The sequence below is a fragment of the Thunnus thynnus genome, chromosome 5 (assembly GCF_963924715.1).
Source record: "Thunnus thynnus chromosome 5, fThuThy2.1, whole genome shotgun sequence".
In the NCBI taxonomy this organism is placed as follows: domain Eukaryota; kingdom Metazoa; phylum Chordata; class Actinopteri; order Scombriformes; family Scombridae; genus Thunnus; species Thunnus thynnus.
The window spans coordinates 22021992-22042057 of NC_089521.1; the positions used below are offsets into that span (position 1 = coordinate 22021992).

At 43.4% G+C, this 20066-nt stretch overlaps 1 protein-coding gene across 2 annotated transcripts in view; it reads left to right on the top strand.

Annotated features, from left to right (window-relative positions):
- Window positions 1–20066, top strand: part of reln (reelin) — a 107406-nt gene that overhangs the window by 13330 nt on the left and 74010 nt on the right. For both annotated transcript variants that reach the window (XM_067590131.1, XM_067590132.1), the window contains exon 2: window positions 7058–7165. In XM_067590131.1, the coding sequence (XP_067446232.1) occupies window positions 7058–7165 (108 nt within the window). The remainder of the gene's footprint in view (window positions 1–7057; window positions 7166–20066) is intronic.

Genomic DNA, 20066 nt, shown 5'->3' on the forward strand with positions numbered 1-20066 from the left:
AGATGGGATCTGGGGGTGTTGAGGCCTCTGTACAATGAACCAATGAATAATGTTGAAAGCCCAGAGAGATGATTTGCTATCATAGCCAATCTCAGGTTAAGAGAATAGCCTTTGAGTTGTCACAACGTGATGTGCTTCTTCTGAACATGCAATGTTCAGTTAGAAACAATGAAAAAATGTTATGTCGTGGCTGATTTTGTCTTGTTGATTAGTGGATATGCCTTCTCAGTGGGGTTATATCCTCCTTGTAAGTCTAATGTCAATCTTTTGGCTCATCCCTAAGACAGAAAAGCATACAGTATATAGTATATTTTGTGCAGAATAATATGACTTTATTATATGTAAATTACGCTATCCCAAAAATCATAACAAAAGGAAAGCAAATGTCCCCGGAGCATAAGAATTTAGCTCTTTATACAGAATAACATTCACACCTGTGCTTGCTCGTGTTCAAGCATGTGACACACAGGCTCATATGGATGTAAACAGACACACGCATACATCGCATCGTATGAGAGCAGTACAATGAAGTGTGATTTTGAAGCAGATTATGTGTGAGGAACAGGATGCCTGTGACAGAACAGCCTCTTCACTCCTGTTTTTCTCCACGGCTGTTGCAGGGGTGAAGCCAAGTTAGGGAGGCAGGAAGGCTTCAACTCTCCTCCTTGGTAAACAGAGTAGAACCTCAACAGAGCAAATGGACTGCAAATGGCAGATTACAATCTCTGGCAGCAGTCATAAAATGACCAGTAAACTGGTTTTAAGGGATAAATTGCTTTCACTCATCCCAGTGCAGAAAATGTTGGAGATGTTGTGGTTAAGCAGACCTGTAGAAGCTCAGTGGCTGGTGGGTTGTCTGTGATCTAGTGTTTCACAGCAGCAGATGGCAGTGCCAGCAGGCCAGGATGGTGCCAGAAGGTTACGCAATGGAATGATGCCTCTAAGACCTGACTGGAACACCGCATGACACATATATGTGCAGAAACACACTTCCCACACAGTCTTCTGAAGCTGTAGAGAAACATTCATACTTACACAATTCACTTGGTCTGCATCTTCTTGAACTTTAAGGAACCAGTCCTTATCAGAAGAAATAGCAGCCTTTCGTTTGTGGTGCCATGCACAGGTGACTGACAGTTCGAACCATTTCAGGAAGCTCAGGGTGAAGTGGCACCCCAACATTGGCATGGCCATGGAAGCAGATGGAACTTTAGCTTCCCCATGGTCTTGTCTCCATTTCCTGATCCTCTCTGGGGCACGTGTGTGTCTGCCAGTGGGATATGGGTCAGATGGTCAGCTATCTTTATCCAGATTGTTGCCAGGAAAACCTCCATTCATTTGGAAACTGAAAGGGCGTCCTCTTGGTTCACTCTGGAAAAAATTGTGGATTTCATTGATAATACTCTCTCTTACAGTATCTCCTTTGTTGTGTCTTGCGTTTCAAATTGCTTGTGTTGCTATGTGGCTTGTACTACCTTATGCTGTGATCATGCTGCAGTACAGACAATAATATTTTCTATCTATGGTTTTAGTGAATGCTACTAAATCAAATTTTGTCAGAACCTCCCTGCATAGCGATGTCTTTCCAGCCTTGAGTACTCTCAAAGCTAGTGTGGTGAAGACTGGTAGGTGTATTTGTACACAAAGAGCAGAAAGGAGCTGTTCAGGCCATGCCAACTATAAGGGGACTTCAATGGAAGCGGGTTAGGTTGCGACAAAAATCAGGTCTTCTCTCAGAGCTCCCAGACTTCCTGTCCAGCTCCAGTCTAATCCCTCAGCATGTTGTTTTCTAAGAATGAGCTCATGCAACCATCCCTTGCCAACCACAGTGCCGCACATGCTTTGCTACACCAAAAGGAGACATTACCATTGCTTTTAGGATGCCACTGGGCCCAGTTTTTCAGGTCCCTAATGTGATTGCTGACCCAGCATACAGTGAGCCATTCACATTAGTTTAGAATTTCCAACATGAGCGGTGCTTTGGTCTGTTTTTCACCATTTAATAGACCTGCTGTTTTTTTGAGAAATTGGACAAATCATCTAGAAATCATGGCTGCTCCCTCACTGCTTGTGCTATAAGAAAAAAAAACAACAACCAGAAAAAGCTAGATTTTCTGTCTACTGTAGGTGCATTCACTAATAAACGAAATAGCACTCCTCTTTGGGATGAGTGTAAACCGTACTCTTGTATCTTATACAGTTTTAAACATCTATTCACTGTCTTCTTCCAGTACTCTGTCCATTGTTTAGGTTGTTTTTACTGCACTCAGGATAAGGTGATGCACTCAGGTAATACCAGCAACTAATGAAATCCTGTTGTTCTTGATTGCCAGGTGCTCAGAAGAAGTCTGAGGCAACATTTGTTGAAATATTAATCAAGAAAATCCAACCCAAGAGTTGGAGAAACAAAACAAATAATGTTCTGCACATGGATAAACTTAGATGGAAAATTGGCTTTGCACTTTACTGGAAATTATTTATGATCTTATTTTTGAGGAATAAATTGTCACAGAGGATTAATTTTCCATTACTAATTAGTCATTTGTGTGTGTGATTTTGTTGGCGCTTGTGTGTAGATCTGTGTGCTATGTGTGTCTGCTTGAGCTCTGAGAGACCTGTCAACACACAGAGTATTGAATTTGTGAATGTGTATTTTGTTGCGTTGTGTTGTGCGCTGGTACTTTGTGCCTCAACATTACTCCTGGTGGATCCAGAGAAGTGAAGGAAGCCCCAGGCCCATCAATAGTTGAGCAGGAGCACGGTTGTGTGTCTGTAATGAGGCATACCACATCGCATCATCAATATTACATGCTGGCTTAGGGCCAAGGGATGCGCTCTGTGGTGTGTTCAAGTATAAAGCAATGCGTGTGCATGTGTGTGTGTATGTGTCATGCATACAGTGTAATGAGTGTTTTGTAAGACTTAAGTTAAGTGCACTTGCAGCTGTAGACTTGTCCAAGAGCATGTAGAGATCCTGATGAGGAGGTGAAGTGGGATGAAGGGATCAACAGCAAATGGTGCTTCTACATCAGGTGCCAAAGCACACCTGACTACTCGTGAGCGCTCTGGCTCCCTAACATATTGTGAACAGCTGCGACCTCCACATGTTAACTCAGCCACCAACCACCCTCATCCCCCAACCCTAACCTGGCAATCAGAATGGACATAACAAACAAGCTACTATAATATTTTTCTACAGAATAATTGGAACTTAAAGTGTGCATGTGCACTAATGCACGTGTGCTCTTGATTTGTAAACCAGAGATTCTGCATCATACCAGAATACCTCAGTTCAGAGACATTCAAAGTGCTTTTTTATCATGATAAAAAGTTTCTTGTTATTTGAAATGGCCTTTAATGCAGTTTTATGTAGCTTTATCTCAAAATTATTTTCACCTTTTCACCTTTCACTACATTTTGTAGTGAAGTTATTGGGGCTTGTCTTCCATTTCAAGTGCGTCTGGCAGAACTTCTATTTTAGTCTATTTTATATTAGTCTACATAGGCTGTGTAATGGCTAGCATTTCACTTTCATTATATGCAGTCAACATATAATGCAACACATAAATTCCAGGGCAGAAGGGAGCTGTTCAGGCCATAACCTGGCCGTAACCTGCTGCAATATGCGGCAGGTTATGTGATTGTGTACCGAGCTCTGAGCACTGCCAAACCACAAGTGACCCACACTCAACACCATGCTTGAATGCATCCTGTGTACACTGATGGAGGACTAAAGCTGCTGCTACTGCTTTGCTAATGTGCTGCTTTTGCTATGCAGCCAGTGTAGACATTGAGTTTCTCTATTAAGTCTTATGGCAGTGAAACCTTAAAATTCAGTCCAGATGTTTGGATGAACTGAGCTAGTGTAACACCTGGCCTGTTTACACATGAACAAATTACACACATGTTCACACACACACACACACACACACACGCACACACGCTCATACACACAGAACCCTCTAATGTGTTGGATGAGAGTGTTGGTAATAGTTCACCCCCATTCTCGCCTCGTGGCTTCTCATCCCCCTCGGCCAACTGAACAGTACTCAGAAATGAAGTATGGACAAGAATGTTAAAGGCTACCATCAAAGGCCGCCAGTCTACTCCTTTAGATCTATGTGTGTGTGCGTGTGTGTGTGTGTGTGTGTGTGTGTGTGTAAAGTACCCCCACAGGTGATTGGATCTGATCTTATCTCATCTCATCTGATTGGCTCATCCGTCTGATGCATTCCACAAGCAAGTGAGAGGGGAGTGTTAGAGGCCTGTCTAAATAATTTAGATCTTGCATTTGTATTGATCAGGTAGCGCTGCTCTCCGCGGGCCACTCCACTACCCCCTATCTCTCCATCCCTCTTCTCCCCTGTTCTTGTTTTTTTTCGATTGTAACCTTGTGCCCCTAGCTTTGCTTCCCCTCCACTCTTTCTCCCCCTCACCTCTACATCAAACAGAGTGCAGGTACACTGCTGCGAGGGAGCAGAAAATGCATGAGAAGGGAGAGCTTTTTTTTTTAGTATGATTCCTCAAATGGGAGTGAGGCTGAGGCAGAGAGGGTGGAAGAAAGGTGTAAGCAGTGGATAAAGAAAGAAATAGCACATTGGAGGCAGAAAAAATCTTTTGTGTGTAGGTGTGTGTGTGTGTGTGTATATGTATGTGTGTCTGTGTGTGCGTGTGTGTGTGTGTGTGTAGCACATATGCAAGTGTCTGTGGAGAGTAATGGAGTGTGTGTAACCTTGGTGATGCAGGTCAGTGGAAATGTAGAAATGAGCGTATTGTGTGTACGGAGGTTGGTGAAGCCTTGTCCGACTTGCATTAAACCCAGTCCATTACTCCATTAAATACTACATCATGTTACGGCCTTGGATCAATACAGCATAATGTAAATACTGATAACGTGTCTCACCGCACTGTGGAATGGATTTGTTGAATAGGTAATGTATTCTGGGAAGCAGAAATAGCACAAAAAGACGAGCACATGTATGCACAGTATGAACATGATAATTGCTTGTTTGAATGAGAAGGCCTTTTCCCTGTATTCTGTGGGTATTGTGGTGTTAGAGGTGCACTGAGCAACATGGATTGAATATGATAATGCTTCTGTTGCCAAGCAAAATATCTGTCTTTCTCACAATTTGGCTTCTCGTACATGTTGATAGAATTTGGCAGTGCTTAAGGCTGACAAGGTGACAAGAAAAAGGAATAAACAGCCTTTACTTTTACCTCACACAGCATTGTTAGAGCATTCAAACAAAAGAAAATAATTAATATTTTATATTATTTTATGTACTAATAACTAGGTCTATATTTCCATTGTAGAAAATGTTATATGGACCAAGCACAGTGTTTTTTGACCATATAAATGTAGCAGAGAAACATTAACAAGTATAAACATTGCAGACGATTTAGTCATTTACGATAAATACAATAGGTATGTTAACTTTACTATTGTGTAATATTGTGGCGCACAGGGGATGTGAAATGCATTATTAGCAATGTAGCTGTATTTTTAAGAAAAACCACAACAGGAGAAGAGAGGAGGAAATGTCTGGATATAATAAGAGAGAGTTGTGGGATGAATTATTGAGGCTTTGATATGGAGCAGAGATGGGGAGGGGAGAGAGGAGCTGGACTGTGCTCTTAAGACAGGGTGTAGCACATTCAGTATACACAGACACACACAGAACACACACATTCAGACGCACACACAAACGCTGGGCGCCTTGTGTAAGAACGTGTTAATGGAGTCACCCAGACAGACAGGCAGGGAGACTGGGCCACACAGGAGTCTGCTCTGCCCAGATTCCCGCTTTGAAACAGACCAAGCCCGGAAGAATAAGCGCTCCGAGACGAAACTGACAGGTTGATATTCTTACTAAATACACACCAACGCTGTGGGTGTCTCCTCCTTTTCCCATTCAGTTTCCCCCAAAGCAGGGGGATTCCAGGGTCAGGAAATAACAATGCCTCCGTCTTTCCCCCAATGCAAAGATTTTTATTCCTCCATGTACAAAAAGTGTAGTTTTGGGGAGTGTGTACTCTTTTGAGCCACAAGCTCTTCCCCTGTGCTCTGATCTGTCTGGCTGGAAGCAGTCCAGTGGCTGAGCTATTTTTTTCCAGTGATGCAGCCGGCTCTGTGGTCCCGTCACTCAGGGCTTTTGTTTACCGGGTGGATCAATAGTTAACTTGCTGCTGGATACTCTAAGCTAGAGATCTGTACAGCAGGATAATAGACCTCTGGCAGTTGTCTGGTCCGCTGCTGTTTGTGGTGACCTGTAATGAATAGAGGCTTAGTGAGGCTATCAGGGTTACAGCCAATTAACTCATCAGTCTTTTCTAATATGGTTGTCAATAGGGACAGGCTTTGATTATAGCACTGTTGATTTGTTCAGGATGAGTACATTCTAGCACTGTTGCCTGTGAGAAAGACAGTGAGGTGATGTTATCATACTCTTTTCTTGTCTGACCTCTTTACTGTAAAAGTGACTCAAGTCCCTATTTAGCAGGATCTTTAATTGTGCTCCTGTGTTTGTGTGTGTCTGTGTGTATCACTCTGTGCGTGTGTGTGTGTGTGTGTGTGTGTGTGTGTGTGTTATTGTTGCTTTTTACACCTGCTTGCACATCTGCATGCTCTCCTCTCCTCCTGCAGGGTGTTTGGTCTCATTGGCATCCTAGTTAGTGGTCACTTTACATTTACACTTGTTAACACCTGAGTTCTGTGCTCATTAGTAGCAGGAACTGTAGTGTAATGTCCACACGCGTGCACATCACACCAGCTAATTATCTTTGTAGCCTGCAAACGAAGTGTGAGCATGATCTAGTACTTGCAAGCCCTGACACCTAATCAAGTGGTAAATTGCAGTTTATCTTATGTCTTTTTGTGTGTTATCAATAAAGTAATAAGAGTCAGTAAAGGGAAGAGAGAGAGGATAATACATTGTATTTTGTTTTAAGTTACATTTGTGACACTGTTTTTGTGTTTTGCTCGAGTGCTTTGTGACTTCAACAACTGGATATGGAAATGCAGTAACACTCAGATTTGCTTTTCCTCTCTCTTCAGTAACCATCTCTACAAGTGTATCCTTTGATGGTCTGCTGGTGACTGGTCTCTACACCTCCACACCAGTCCAGTCTGCTCCAATCCCTGCTCCGGCTGCCTTCGGCTTTGGTAAGTCCTCATGAGATATCACTTCAGGCGGTTTAGTGTGGCCTACTCAGCCATGCTCCTAGTGCCAATATAAGTGCTTCATTAAATCCTCAACTTAGCTTCGCCTTTTAGCACAAACAAACCCTCAGATACTCTAAATCGTATCTTAGCACTGGGACTATGGAATTTTAGTGTGCATGACCCAGCTCACTGATCCACATCCGTTCCCAGAATGAGTACAACACCACTTCCCCACTCCTGTTGTGACAGGCTGTGATGGATGAGGAATGACCATGGGTTTGGCCGTATGGATTTTAATTGATGTTTGAGAGAAGAAAAACAAAAGACTGAATATAAGATGAGAAAAGGACATGGGAGAGCAAAGATAAAAGTGGATGAGGCCTCTGAGAGTCAAAACCAACCTTCAAATAACAAAGAAGAACATATTAATGATCATCAGGTTTTATAATTAAATGTTGAGTCGTCATCTGGCATTTGATTTACCCAAAAGTTTTTTTAGTTAAATTTCCTACACATTACCAGCATTTTCATTTTTTGGTCTTTGCGTTGTCAGTTGTGTCTAAATTAACTACAGGCAGTTAATTTACAGTGTGAATTTACAGAGTACTTCATCTTACTAAATTTTTATTTCATATTTTGCAAAATATAAAATTAAATTTAGTTTGAAAAATTGTTAAGACAAGTGTTGACTAATTACACAGTCAAGATGCAACGGAATCAAAGTGAAGTGTGACCCATTTCTGGACACACAATGAGGATTTTTAGACTCAGATGAAGTGTGTGCGGATGGAGCCCCTGTGTGCAGTGGTGGGGGCTCTCTAGGGGCAATGGACCAGCCATAAAGAACTCCTTAGAGAACAGGGCTACTGGCCCAGAACTGCTGCCCAGTGGGCTCACTTATCCTGACTAACTCCACTGTTCTTCAGTCGCTGACTTCACCCGAGCCAGGGCAGCTCTTCACTCTTGGCAGCCCTGTTTACTGGGGAGGCATCCAAGCATGGATTGCGTCACCTTTGCTTCACTCTCATTAATTTGAAAAGTTTTAAGAGAAGGGTTGCACAGACTGATAGGCAGCAGCTTGTGGAACTGTGAGTTTCTGCATGGTGTGTGTTTGAATAAGTCAAAGCCTTCCGTTACAGTATGTGTAATGTGCTAAGCAGTGAAGTCAAAATGTTATGATTATAACTTCTGTTCCCTGAAGGGGAGGAACGAGGTACAACGCATATAGTATTGGATATCACGCCCCTGCTGCGTGACCTGACTGAAGACACCTTTATTCATGCATTTAAGGCAGATGATCTGTGGTGACGTATGTGAGGCTTCGCCTACACATATATACATCCGTCACCACAGTCATCCTTCAGTTCGAAAGCCGCTCATCGCCGAGCCCAGCTGTGTAGCGTGGCACCCTAGTGTTCTACATTCCTCTCCTTCAGGGAGCAGAAGTTATAGTCATAACATTTTGTTCCCTTTCAGTTGATTCATTCGGTACAACACATGTAGTATGGGACATAGGGCTGCTTGATTATGGCAAAAATCATAATCGCGATTATTTTGGTCAATACTGAGATCATGGTTATTTAACACAATTACTTACTTACTAAACGTCATGCAATTATTGAACTTTAAAAAAAACTTGTCTTTTTAACAGTGGATTTCCTTGAACTTTAAATATAAATAAACTGAAAAACAAATAAAAAATGAAAGCTGCAAGCAGCGATGATTGGGCCCTTGCTCCCTTGCGTACATTGGGTTGGGCATGGTCGAAGGGCTTCTGTCACAGGCATGTAGATGTCTCCAGACCCGAACTGTTTTCAGACAGTGCAAGAAGGAGATAAACATCACTTCCTCTGTCCACTATTTTGCCTGCTGCTGGGGCTGCTCCGTTGAAATTTCGTAGGGAGCTCTATGGAGCCAGTTTGCATCACTGACTGAATATTGTCATGTAGACATGTTCAGGCCTGGACTGTTATCAAACATGTGAAGTTTCAGGCAGATCCAACCATGTACATTAAAGTTTTAGCAATTTCCTCTTTCATGGCGAAACATCAAAAGTCAACGCCACGCCACAGCCACATGCTTCAACGATAACTAAATGTTTTGATAACTTTTGATCACAATCTAGTCTAGATGACACACACTGATTCTGAAGTCGTTACAATGAGTTCGTTAAAATACAAGGTATGTGAAATTGCCAAAAGTAAGCACTAAATTCAAAATGGCCGACTTCCTGTTGGGTTTAAGCTATGGGTCCAAGAGACGTTTTTGTGTGTCCTGGCATGATACATGTTTATACCGATTTTCGTTCATGTAGGTACAACGTGGCGCGGGGGCTGCTTCGTTGAAATATTGTAGGGGGCGCTGTGGCGCAATTCTGCCACACCCATGCCTGCCAGTTATAAAATTTTACAGATTTTAAGACCTGTCACATGTGTGCACAGTTTTGTGACTTTTCAAGCATGTCTAGCCCCTTAAAAACAGCTTCGTACTTTGTGGCAAACAATGTGTTGCCATGGCAACGGCTTTTGATGAAAACTCAAAAGCTTCAGGAGTTATCATCATCAAGGCCTTACACCTTGGCTTCCTAAATTTTATGTGTTTCTGACTAACCTGCTAGGAGTAGTTAGCAAAAGAGTGGCACTAAATACTTCCTGTTACCAGTAGGTGGCGCTATGACTGTCACTAAATATGGGCCTTAAATGTGTTCAGACCGGGACAAGCATATGAAATTTGGAAAAGATCAGACCATGTGGAGTCAAGTTGTAGGGCTTTGAAATTTCATGGCGAGACATCGAAATTCACCGCATCATCATGGCAACACCTTTCGACAAAAAGTCACCAACTTCAGACTATACAAACTTCAAGGTCTTGAGGCTATTCTGAGTAAATTTGAGGTGGATCCAATCACCATGCTACCCACAGGGCGTCAAAGCATAAAACATGTTACTTCCTGTTGCCAGTAGGTTGGCGCTATAACTCAGATCCAATATTGACACATGGATGTGTTCAGGGCGGGACTCTTTAAAAGCACAAAAGGTTTGGATCTCTTAGGATCATGTATGGTGGAGTTATGGCTGTTTCAATTTTCATGGCGAAGGATCGAAATTCACCGCCCAGCCACGCCCCCTTGGCAATGTTATAAACTCTCCATTTTGATAACTTTTCATCTCCATGGTCTGTAGATGATACTGACTGAATTTGAAGTCGCTGAGGTCAAATCGTTAAAGTATGCATGCTGGAAATGGCAAAATCTGAGTCAAAATGGCAACTTTGACCCAAAATGGCTGACTTCCTGTTAAATTTAGGGTATGTCTCCAAGAGACTTTTTGGTGCGTCTGGTCATGATACATATGCATACTGAATTTCGTTCTTCTACGACAATCCGTGTCGAGGGACTCAATTTTCTTAATTTTCTAGGGGGCGCTGTCGAGCCATTTTGCCCCGCCTTTTTGCAAGACCCTTAAAATATTACATTTTTCACCACCTCTGATGTATGTGCAAAGTTTAACAACTTTTTGTGCATGTTTAGGCCCTCAAAAATGCGTTTGTTTTGGAGGAATAATAATAGAGAAGAAAAATAATTCTTTCAGATCCAATAGGGCCTTTGCACCGCTTGGTGCTCGGGCCCTAGTAATGGTAATGTGAACAAGAAACCTGCTTTCTGCAATTGGAGTATGGGATTGGAGAAACCTGGTTTCCACGGGTAGATTTTACTCCCTGGAGAACACCGATTTCTCTGCCATGTATACATGTAACCAGGTTTCTAATCAGCTTTTTACAAGTAAGCATGTGCACAATAACAGACTGCAGACCAGAGTTTACTCTCAAATTGCAGCCATATAGAGCAACTGCCGGACATATGTTTAAATAGCCATATAACAGCTTGCATTTAAACAGCAAATAAACACAAAAACACACAAAATGCTATGATCCAACAAATGTATTTTATTCAGCAGAATGAACTCTTCACAAACTTTGCGAACTGAGCATATAGACTACAACAATAAAATAAAACAAATAGCCTTGCTGTTGTTTATTAAATGCAGCCATGTGGGCAGCCTGAAGCTGCAGATCCGCCACCACCTCCACCTACTGTGGTCTCCCCAAGCCCGCTTCTCACTGGGACCGCGGAAAAGTTAAATGTCCTACTGATCAATTACACGTTATTTAACAATGGAGCTCCAGGCTGATCCATTTGTTTCACTGTGCCAGTGCTGGATGTAACCTTACCTGAGAGAAAACGGTCAGAGTTGTGTCAACTGCTGTCGAGCCAAAGCGCAGGGCTGTTGCTGGAGTGTGCAGCTTTTGAATCTCGTGCCATGCTTAGTCACATCTGACCAAACACTCAGTGAATCTCTTAATGTCAAAACCAAACTTTTGCATAATATAAGTTTATATTTAAGTTGTCTTAGCAACATATCTTATAAGTAACAAAATATTAAGCTATTTTATATGCTGTTAATGAATGTCCCTAATGGGACATACAGTACTGTGTAAAAGTTTTAGGCACTTTAGATGTTTTGATTCATATCCATAACACAATACCATCAGAGAGGTCTGAATGGAAATTCATTCTGCAGCATGACAATGACCAAACATACAGCCAGAGACTAAGAAGACAAAGAACTATTTTCAGTGACAAGAAGAACAAGGAGTCCTGCAACAGATGGCTTGGCCCCCACAGAGCCCTGATCTCAACATCATGGAGTCAGTGTGGGATTACATGAAGAGACAGAAGAAATGAGACAGCTTAAATCCACAGAAGAACTGTGGCAAATTCTCCACAATGCTTAGAACAACCCACCTGCCAAGTATCTTGAAAAACTGTTTGCAGGTGTACTGAAGAGAACTGGCACTATTTGAAAGGAACAGCTTGGTCACAGCAAATATTGATTTGATTAAGGTTTTTTCTCTTTGCTGAACTTTGTATGAATTTAATTGATAAAGAAAAACAATTTCTAGCATTATTTTTGTGAACATCCTCACTTTACTTTTAACACCTAAAACTTTTGCACAGTACTGTATATTCACGCCTGCAGAGCAGCCACTGAACCGGAGTCACACCTGCAGCACTCTAGTGCATCACAGACCAAGCAGAAAGGATAGATTGAGCCACCGAAGGTGCTGTCACATCCAAATGATAAAACCGAAACAAAAGTGTGTGGTGATGAGCAGTTGGCTGCAGCAGAGATATCACTTACAGATATCCCTTTAAACAAAGCACATGATGTTGCTATGCCCCTGGTCGAATGTGCCCTCACACTGTGTGGCAACAGTGAGGCTAAGCTAGGGAGATAGCCACCACAATCCAGTGAGAAAGCTGCTGTTTAGACAGGGGTTTGCCCTTGGCCAGATTAGCAAAATAGACACACAATTGGTCACATAAACACACATTCTGAGTGTGGTCTATGTAGGTGCCTAGCACATGCACAAAGCACAGGGAATGCAACCTCCTCGAGCTCCTCGGGTGCAAAAGGAGGGGGACAGAACCTCAAGAGGTCAAAAGCCATGGAGCTACAGGCTGTAGGGACAATCTTGGGCAAATACACCGCATTTGTGCAATGTAACCTTGGAGCCATCCAAAGTGAACTGGGTACAAGGGGGATGCACAGATAAAGCATTAAGGTCACCCACCTGCTTTGCGGAGGTCAAAGCAAGAAGCAGTGCAGTTTTGTATGAAATAAATTTCATATCTGCGGACTCAATGGGCTCAAATGGAGGCTCACAAAAAGCATGAGGGGACGCTGGATCTAACCATAGGCCTCAGCCGGCGGACTCCCTTTAAGAAACGCATGGCAAGAAGGTGAGTACCTGGTGTCACTACATCAAAGCCAACATGACAGGCAGATAGAGCTGCCAAGTAGACCTTACTTGTGGAAAAGGAGAGACCCTTATCTAGCTGGTCCTGAATGAATGTCAAAATATCCACAGTAGATTGAAATGGGAGTACATTTTGGTCCTGATACCACTGCTTGAGAGCCCACCCTTTATAGGCATGTGAGCCTCTAGTAGATGATGCCCTCACACTTTGGATCGTTGCCACCACACTTTAGGGCAGACCTTAGCTGTTAAATTGGACCTCTTAGCAGGTAGGCCTGCACAGTTCTGGACATGGATGAATCACCTCTCCTCCTGCTTGAGAGAGGAAATCCCTGCAGAGAGGAAGCTGCCAGGGCCTTGCCACCAGCAGACTGATTATCTCAGCATACCACAACTTTGCTGGCCATTAAGGGGCCACCAGGATCAGGGAGAGGTACAGGAGGCCGAGTGACAAGCCGAATGGCAGCACCACATATTCGTAGGCCGTGCCCTTGAATGCAAACCTTAGAAACTGCCTGTGGTCTGGGTGTATCGCTATGTGAAAGTAAGCATCTGTGAGGTTGATTGTCACAAACCAATCCCCTAGGCTGATAGACAGCACTCAAACTTAAGGAAGTCCTGTTGTCCTGGGGACAGTAAAAATAGCACCCAGGACACAACAATGAGAAAGAAAACACTGATGTTATTTGGATAAACTGACTACATATGGGAATCTAAATGGTTATTTTCTCACCTGAAAAAAATGTTAAAACTTAATAAAGTGACATATTAACAGCAAAAATCTTTTAGTCTGGTGCAAGTTAATCTCCACCATGATCCCATCGCTGCAGTGTTACAGCATATTTGGTGACCCATCACATTCTGTGACCTGCCCTGATGTTCATCTCACTCCTCATGCCTAAACCAACCTAATCACCACTGCAGGTCACAGAATCTAATGGGTCACCAAATATGGTGTATCACCTGTTGGTGCAAATGCATTCTGGGATACCCAGTCAGGTCCTGATGTAGTGAAAACCTGCAGTCAAAAAATGCTGAAGTGGCTGAAAAACACTGGTGGTAAAGCAAGTGAGCCCCCCCAAAGGAAGCCACAGTGACAGCCAAAACCATGAAGATGTGTTGGTATCTTCCTGTCACGGCTCTCAGTCACATCCACATCATCTATCCAAACTCCAGTAAATTGCCAGCTTAGCTAGCACTTAATGATAGCATCAAGTGTTAGCTAGCTATTGAAATGTGGTTGTGATGCCTTGCTTAGCTATATAAAATTATAAAATGCAGCCCACAAGGTGTTATTATTATTATTATTATTATTATTATTATTATTATTATTATTATTATTATGTGTAACAACCATAATGCACAGTTGCACATTTAAATCAGCACAATAATACAACTTAAAGATTAAGTAAACCATCATTGCATTGCAGTCATTTTGTGCATTTGCTCTTGTTAAATCACCTCTCCTTTTGTGGGGGTGGGGGGTGGATAATGATGACATTGATGTACATATGAACTCAAAACAAATTGAACTGAATGTTATGTTAAACTATGAAGCTGCATGACATTTCAAATAAAATTAAATGTTCAGAACTTCCCTGGTGGACCAGGGTGAGTCAGTGAAGTGATATGAATTACTGAAAGTTACAAAGTTATTAAACTATTTTATATTTATACTATTTGTTATGTAGTATGAAAAATTGGAACTTCAGTTTGGGACAATGGTTGTTTAGTCTGGGACAATTGAAAGTAGAGTTCAGAACAGTTGTGTTAGTGTTAGCATTTTGGACCTGTAAGTTTGTAGGTAATTGTTTAACACTCACAGGTCAAGAATAGGACAAAGCCCTCTCCCTTTCTTCGGAACAACAAAATAATGGCTGTACCAACCTTTGTTCGTCCCCAAAGTGGTAACAACTCGTCTTGTTTTTCTCTTCAACAGAGTGTTTATTTCCTCCTTCAGTACTGCTGTTGCCTTGCCTCCTACAACTGTGTTTATTATGAAGAGGAAACAAGGTGGTCTGACCCGTAACTGTAACCAGTAACCCATGGCAATGGTTCTCTCTACCCATTGAGTGCATGTGCGCCATTGAGGGAGGTGAACTGCTGGTGAACTGGAGCTGACTGAACTGCAGTTCTGTAGGGGAGGGGAAAGTGCCAAACATTGGGAACACTTGCTGTGGTCACCTGAGTAACATTTAATGCACCCAAACTGGGGGCTACAACCTGAGGCAACAGAAGTGATTTGTGTGCATGGAGGGTTGTGCTTGACAGACTGTGTTAGGGAAGTACAATGCCTCTTGGGGCTGGAACCCAGAACAGATGATGCTGCTCAGACCGTCTGTCTGCTTCTTCCTTAGCTCAAACTTTGCCTAATTAGCGTTAAGCGACTGCCCAAACAAACGCTCAGAAGACACTGGCTTGTCCACATAAACATCCTTGTCCCTATTCAAAACATCGGAGATAGTCAGCCACAGGTCTCTCTGCACCACCACTGTAGATGCAGTCCCTCTGACCAGGGAGAGTGTTGCACAGTGGGACACGTGGAGAATATCATCCGTGGCAACTCAGACCTTGCTGAGAAGACGTGCCAGTGGACTGTCGGGGAGCGTCTATGTCACAAGCTCTGCCAGACACATGATTTGTTAGGTCTAAAGCATGATGACTAAGCTCAGTGTGCTGGTGGTGCCTGCCTACACTTGGTAAATCTTCTCAAGCTGAGATGCAGGGAACCTGCACTGCTTGGATGGGACAGCTGTGGGGCTGCCCATACCATGGTTGTGTGATGGGGCCAGATAAGCTGCCAGGGATGGCTCCAATGGGTGGAGGATTGACCAAACCAGCTTTTTTTGGCTCCATCCAGATCCAAATACTGTCCATGGATGGTCACTGTGACGTGGCTGGACAGCAGTTTGTTCTATGTCGAGGTTAACTCCAAGATGAAGGGGGAAGGAAAAATTCCTGTGAACTGCGATGGTTTCTGAGCTGGTGGAGGAGAGGGCCACTTCACCTCCAGTTTCTCAGCTAGACGGCAGTACAGTGAGAAGGAGGATGTATCGTCCCGGCCAACTGACGCAGCAGTGGCAGTGTACTGGCCCGATGATAAAGCCTCCTGTTCGATCTTCGATAAACCAACACATCTTCGTCATCATGGCAAGCAGCTAGCTTGAGCTGCGGCTGGCTAGTGGCTAGTGGAGGGTTCTAGCTCAAACTCGGCTAACCTCTCAACATACTCCATGTGGTCAGCCCAGTTACCAGTGGAGACTTCAACCAAAAGTTTCTTGCTGTCAGACTCAGATTAAGCTGGGTCCCTCAACTCGTAGAGGAGGAGGTAATTGCTGTGCGACGGTAGTGTATCCCAGCACTTTCTCTGCGAATGTGACCCACCTATCCAGGGTTGAGCAGCGAAGCTGGCAACAAGATGCACAGGACTCAGGCTCAGTCAACACTCTCCTGGCATGGAGAACAACCAGACAGACAGGACATGCCTCATGCTGGTCTTTTTCGTGCAAAGAGAAGCTGCACCCCTGAGGACAGGGGCGGACAGAGGACTTCTTCTCTGCCTGTTCAGGCTTGGTGCTCATACCGAGACACAAAGCCCATGGGTAAAAACCACACAAAATTAGCGCTCCATGGGTCTAACTCAGAATTTTATTTTTCATTCGTCTGCACAATAATTAGGTAGATGGGAATAATTTTATGCAGCACCCTCCGTACCCTAGTGGCAGCAGCCTGGCTGGTCTGCAGACCACAGTCCATGGCAGGTCGTCACATCTGGAGAGAGAAGGCTCTTGAGCTTTGGGGGGGGGGGGGGGGCTGAAGAGCGATGCTCCCACAGAGAGAGAGCTTCATCAATGAGCTCATAGAAACCTGATGACATCGCTATGCACAACAGACCCAGTGTTTGAACAAAATGCTTTGAAGATAATGCAGTGGAACAATAATAGAATGAGATGCTGCTTGATGTGCATTGTTGTTTTGACAAATATAAAAGGATCTGAGAGGACAAGAGGGTCATGCAACTCCACAAGGGAGCTTTACGAGCCTTGTGGTTTTTAGTTTAGAGCGTCTAAGAAAGGGTGTGGCTCTAATCCCCCTCTATGGAGGCATGCAGGGGACACAGATACACATGGACAGCAACATGCACACACACACACACACACACACACACACACACACACACACATACACACATACACACATAGTATTCAATAAAGAAATATCCACCCACTCTCACTCAAATACACATATACACACTCCAGCTGTGTACAGCTGTTAGAGCAGCGGCTGGCTGGGGGAGCATGTGGCTGACAGATGTATCAGTGCGGGGACCAACATGAACTCCAGCACAGGAAGAATCAAACCTCACTGCACCGCCACCACAGGATTGCAGACAGAGGGAGGAGATTAGTGGTGAATTCAAATTCCTGTATATTTTTGAGATTTAAAATCACCAGATTAAGCTAATCAAGAAGAGAGAAGACTATTCTGTTAATAGGTATTTTATTTTTGCGGAGTCAGTTTTGGTAGAGAAGAAGAGGATGAGAAAAAGATGGCCAAATCACCTTGTAAGGAGCATAGATGGATAGACAGATAAAGGGAGAGAGCTGTGCAGACACAGAGGTTAGTGTTTGTACACTCTGTGTGGGGATGTCTAGTGATTGGTTTGGTCAGAGCTATGGCATCAAGCAGAAAGGATGACTGCATGCTGGCCTCCAAAGAGAGAATTCTCCTCGGCCTTCCGTGTCACCCTTCACTGCTTTTTACGGAAAAACTAATAAAAACCAGTGCATGTACATGTGCATGATCACACTGCATGCAAATACGCACACTATATCACTGGTCTTCTTTCCCTGTCTCTGTGTTTGTCTTTTTTTCTTTTTCTTTTTTGGATCTGTCACACATAATAATGTAGAGACCCTCACACATTCACACACACAAACACCGCAACATGGAGACAGAAAAGTGAGCATTTTATTGGCTTCCACTCCCTCTGAATAACAATGCACTTCACAGTACATTTGTAATAAAAGTGTGAAGCTTTGAGGGACTGACTTTTTACTGCGTCGTCGGAACTCAACACCCACTCATTGTCGAATTAGCTGAAGTGTGATGTAGCAATTGGGGGGGCAATCAGGGTAGTCTGAAGAAGCCATATTTTCAGTTTCTAGGCTGAGCTGCGGCTCCAGTTGCTCAAGGCTCATTTCACCACTGCCTAAAGGCAAGAGATCCCCCACTAGCCACTGGGTGGCTAACCTCAGACCTTTATGATGCTGTAATTGCTTTGCTATGGCTACTGCAGAATCAGACAAACTGGTGCTAAAAACAATGTTATGTTAGGGAGCCAGGCCCACTTCAGATGGGGAGAATACAGGGGTGTAAATTGACTGTGGTTTTTATAAATGTGCCCATAAGGGGCCAGATAAACTAGTCTGGCTGAAACACAGCCATAGCAATGATTCTGTTTCAAGGTGCCAGGGACTGGCAGGAAAGACTCAACATGTCATTGTGGGCTTCATATAGTCACAGCATATAGTTATTGGATGAGGTAGAGTGTGCAAGATGATTCATTTCAGTCTATTGTGTAGTAGAGTTTGACAGCCTAAGTGCTCATTAGAGACCTTTGCTAGAGACCAACATGTTTTAGAGTGTAACTTTTAGATTCTGTGTGTGTGTGTGTGCAGCATGATCAGAGGGGATGTCTTTGCACACTGCCAGAAAAGCTACATGAGTCTGGACTGACTCAGCTGCTGGAGAATTCCAACTGCTTCGTGTTTTTCCCTCCTTTGACTTTTATTCCATTAAGAGCTCTTTCTTTCCATTCCAGTCTCTTGGCTTTCTGAAAGGAACTCACACAGTTTTTAGACTGGTGTCTACAAAGATTTTATGATGAAAACAATGACTTTTGCACATTGTCATAATTTTGACTTATTGTTGTGTGTCACACAGCGATGATGAGGTGATTTATTGGACCCCACCAACCAGGGTCTTGAAAGAAAGAAATGTCACATGTGGTCTGATTTCTATTGCTCCTCTAATGGCAAAATGTTTCCCATCACATAATTATCCATTCAAACACAAAGACGGAACAAGTATTCATTCTAAATGTCTCCCCCTAACTTATAATTACGATGATGAACAAAAGGCACTTGAAGGGAGGAGAGAGCCTAGAAAAAAGACGAGAGGGAAATGGATAGGCAAAAATGCCAACATGGGGCTGACAAAGTGTTTGAGATTAAGGGAATGGGAGTGAGTGCAGAGTGAGAGGAGAAAATTAGAGAAAGTGTGCATGAAAAATGGCAAATAGGACCAATGAAAGGGAGACAGTACGTGAATGATATAAGGAGGGGGAAGGAGAGACAGAGGATGAGAGGATGGCGTTCCATCACTCCCTCTGACGGAGTGGCTGATTGGTGTTGCCGTGCCAATGCTGAGCTGCTGAGAAACTGGTCATTGATGGATGGCTCGTTTGCAGGGTGATGTTTATTTTGTCGTTAATTTGCATATTTGTATGTATTTGCAGGGCGGTTGGCTTCTGCTAGCAAGGATCAGTCCCCATCTCAATATGATGGATCTGGCTGTCTGACAAAATGGACAGCTTAGTGACAGGGACATCCAGCCGACACTCTGTCCCCATGACGGATGGGCTCATGCTAACACACAGCCCGATTAGAGATGAAATCCTGCTGCACCTTGACCTGTGGAGGAGGGGCCAAAGAGAGTGTGCAGCCAAAATTGTAATCATGCTGCATTACACATTCTTAAGGACTCATGCAGAAATAGAAACATAGAAATACACAATCATGAATAGTCTTTCTTTGTCATTATGCACAATTATGCATTCAAAGCTTGATTTACACACACTCATCCATCTCCAGGTGAAGGTCGGCTGTCGGCGCCCTCTTGCCACCAAGGCAGATTGAATGTCAGCCAGAATGTCAGACTATGAGGGATGGCAGCTCATCATGTCAGTACAGTATTTACAGAGACACACTCACAGGTGTGTTTCCTATTGAACAAAGCCTTGTTTTGGAACCTCTGTGCTTTCTTAAACACATCACTAACAGTCCCAGGAGAGCACAAG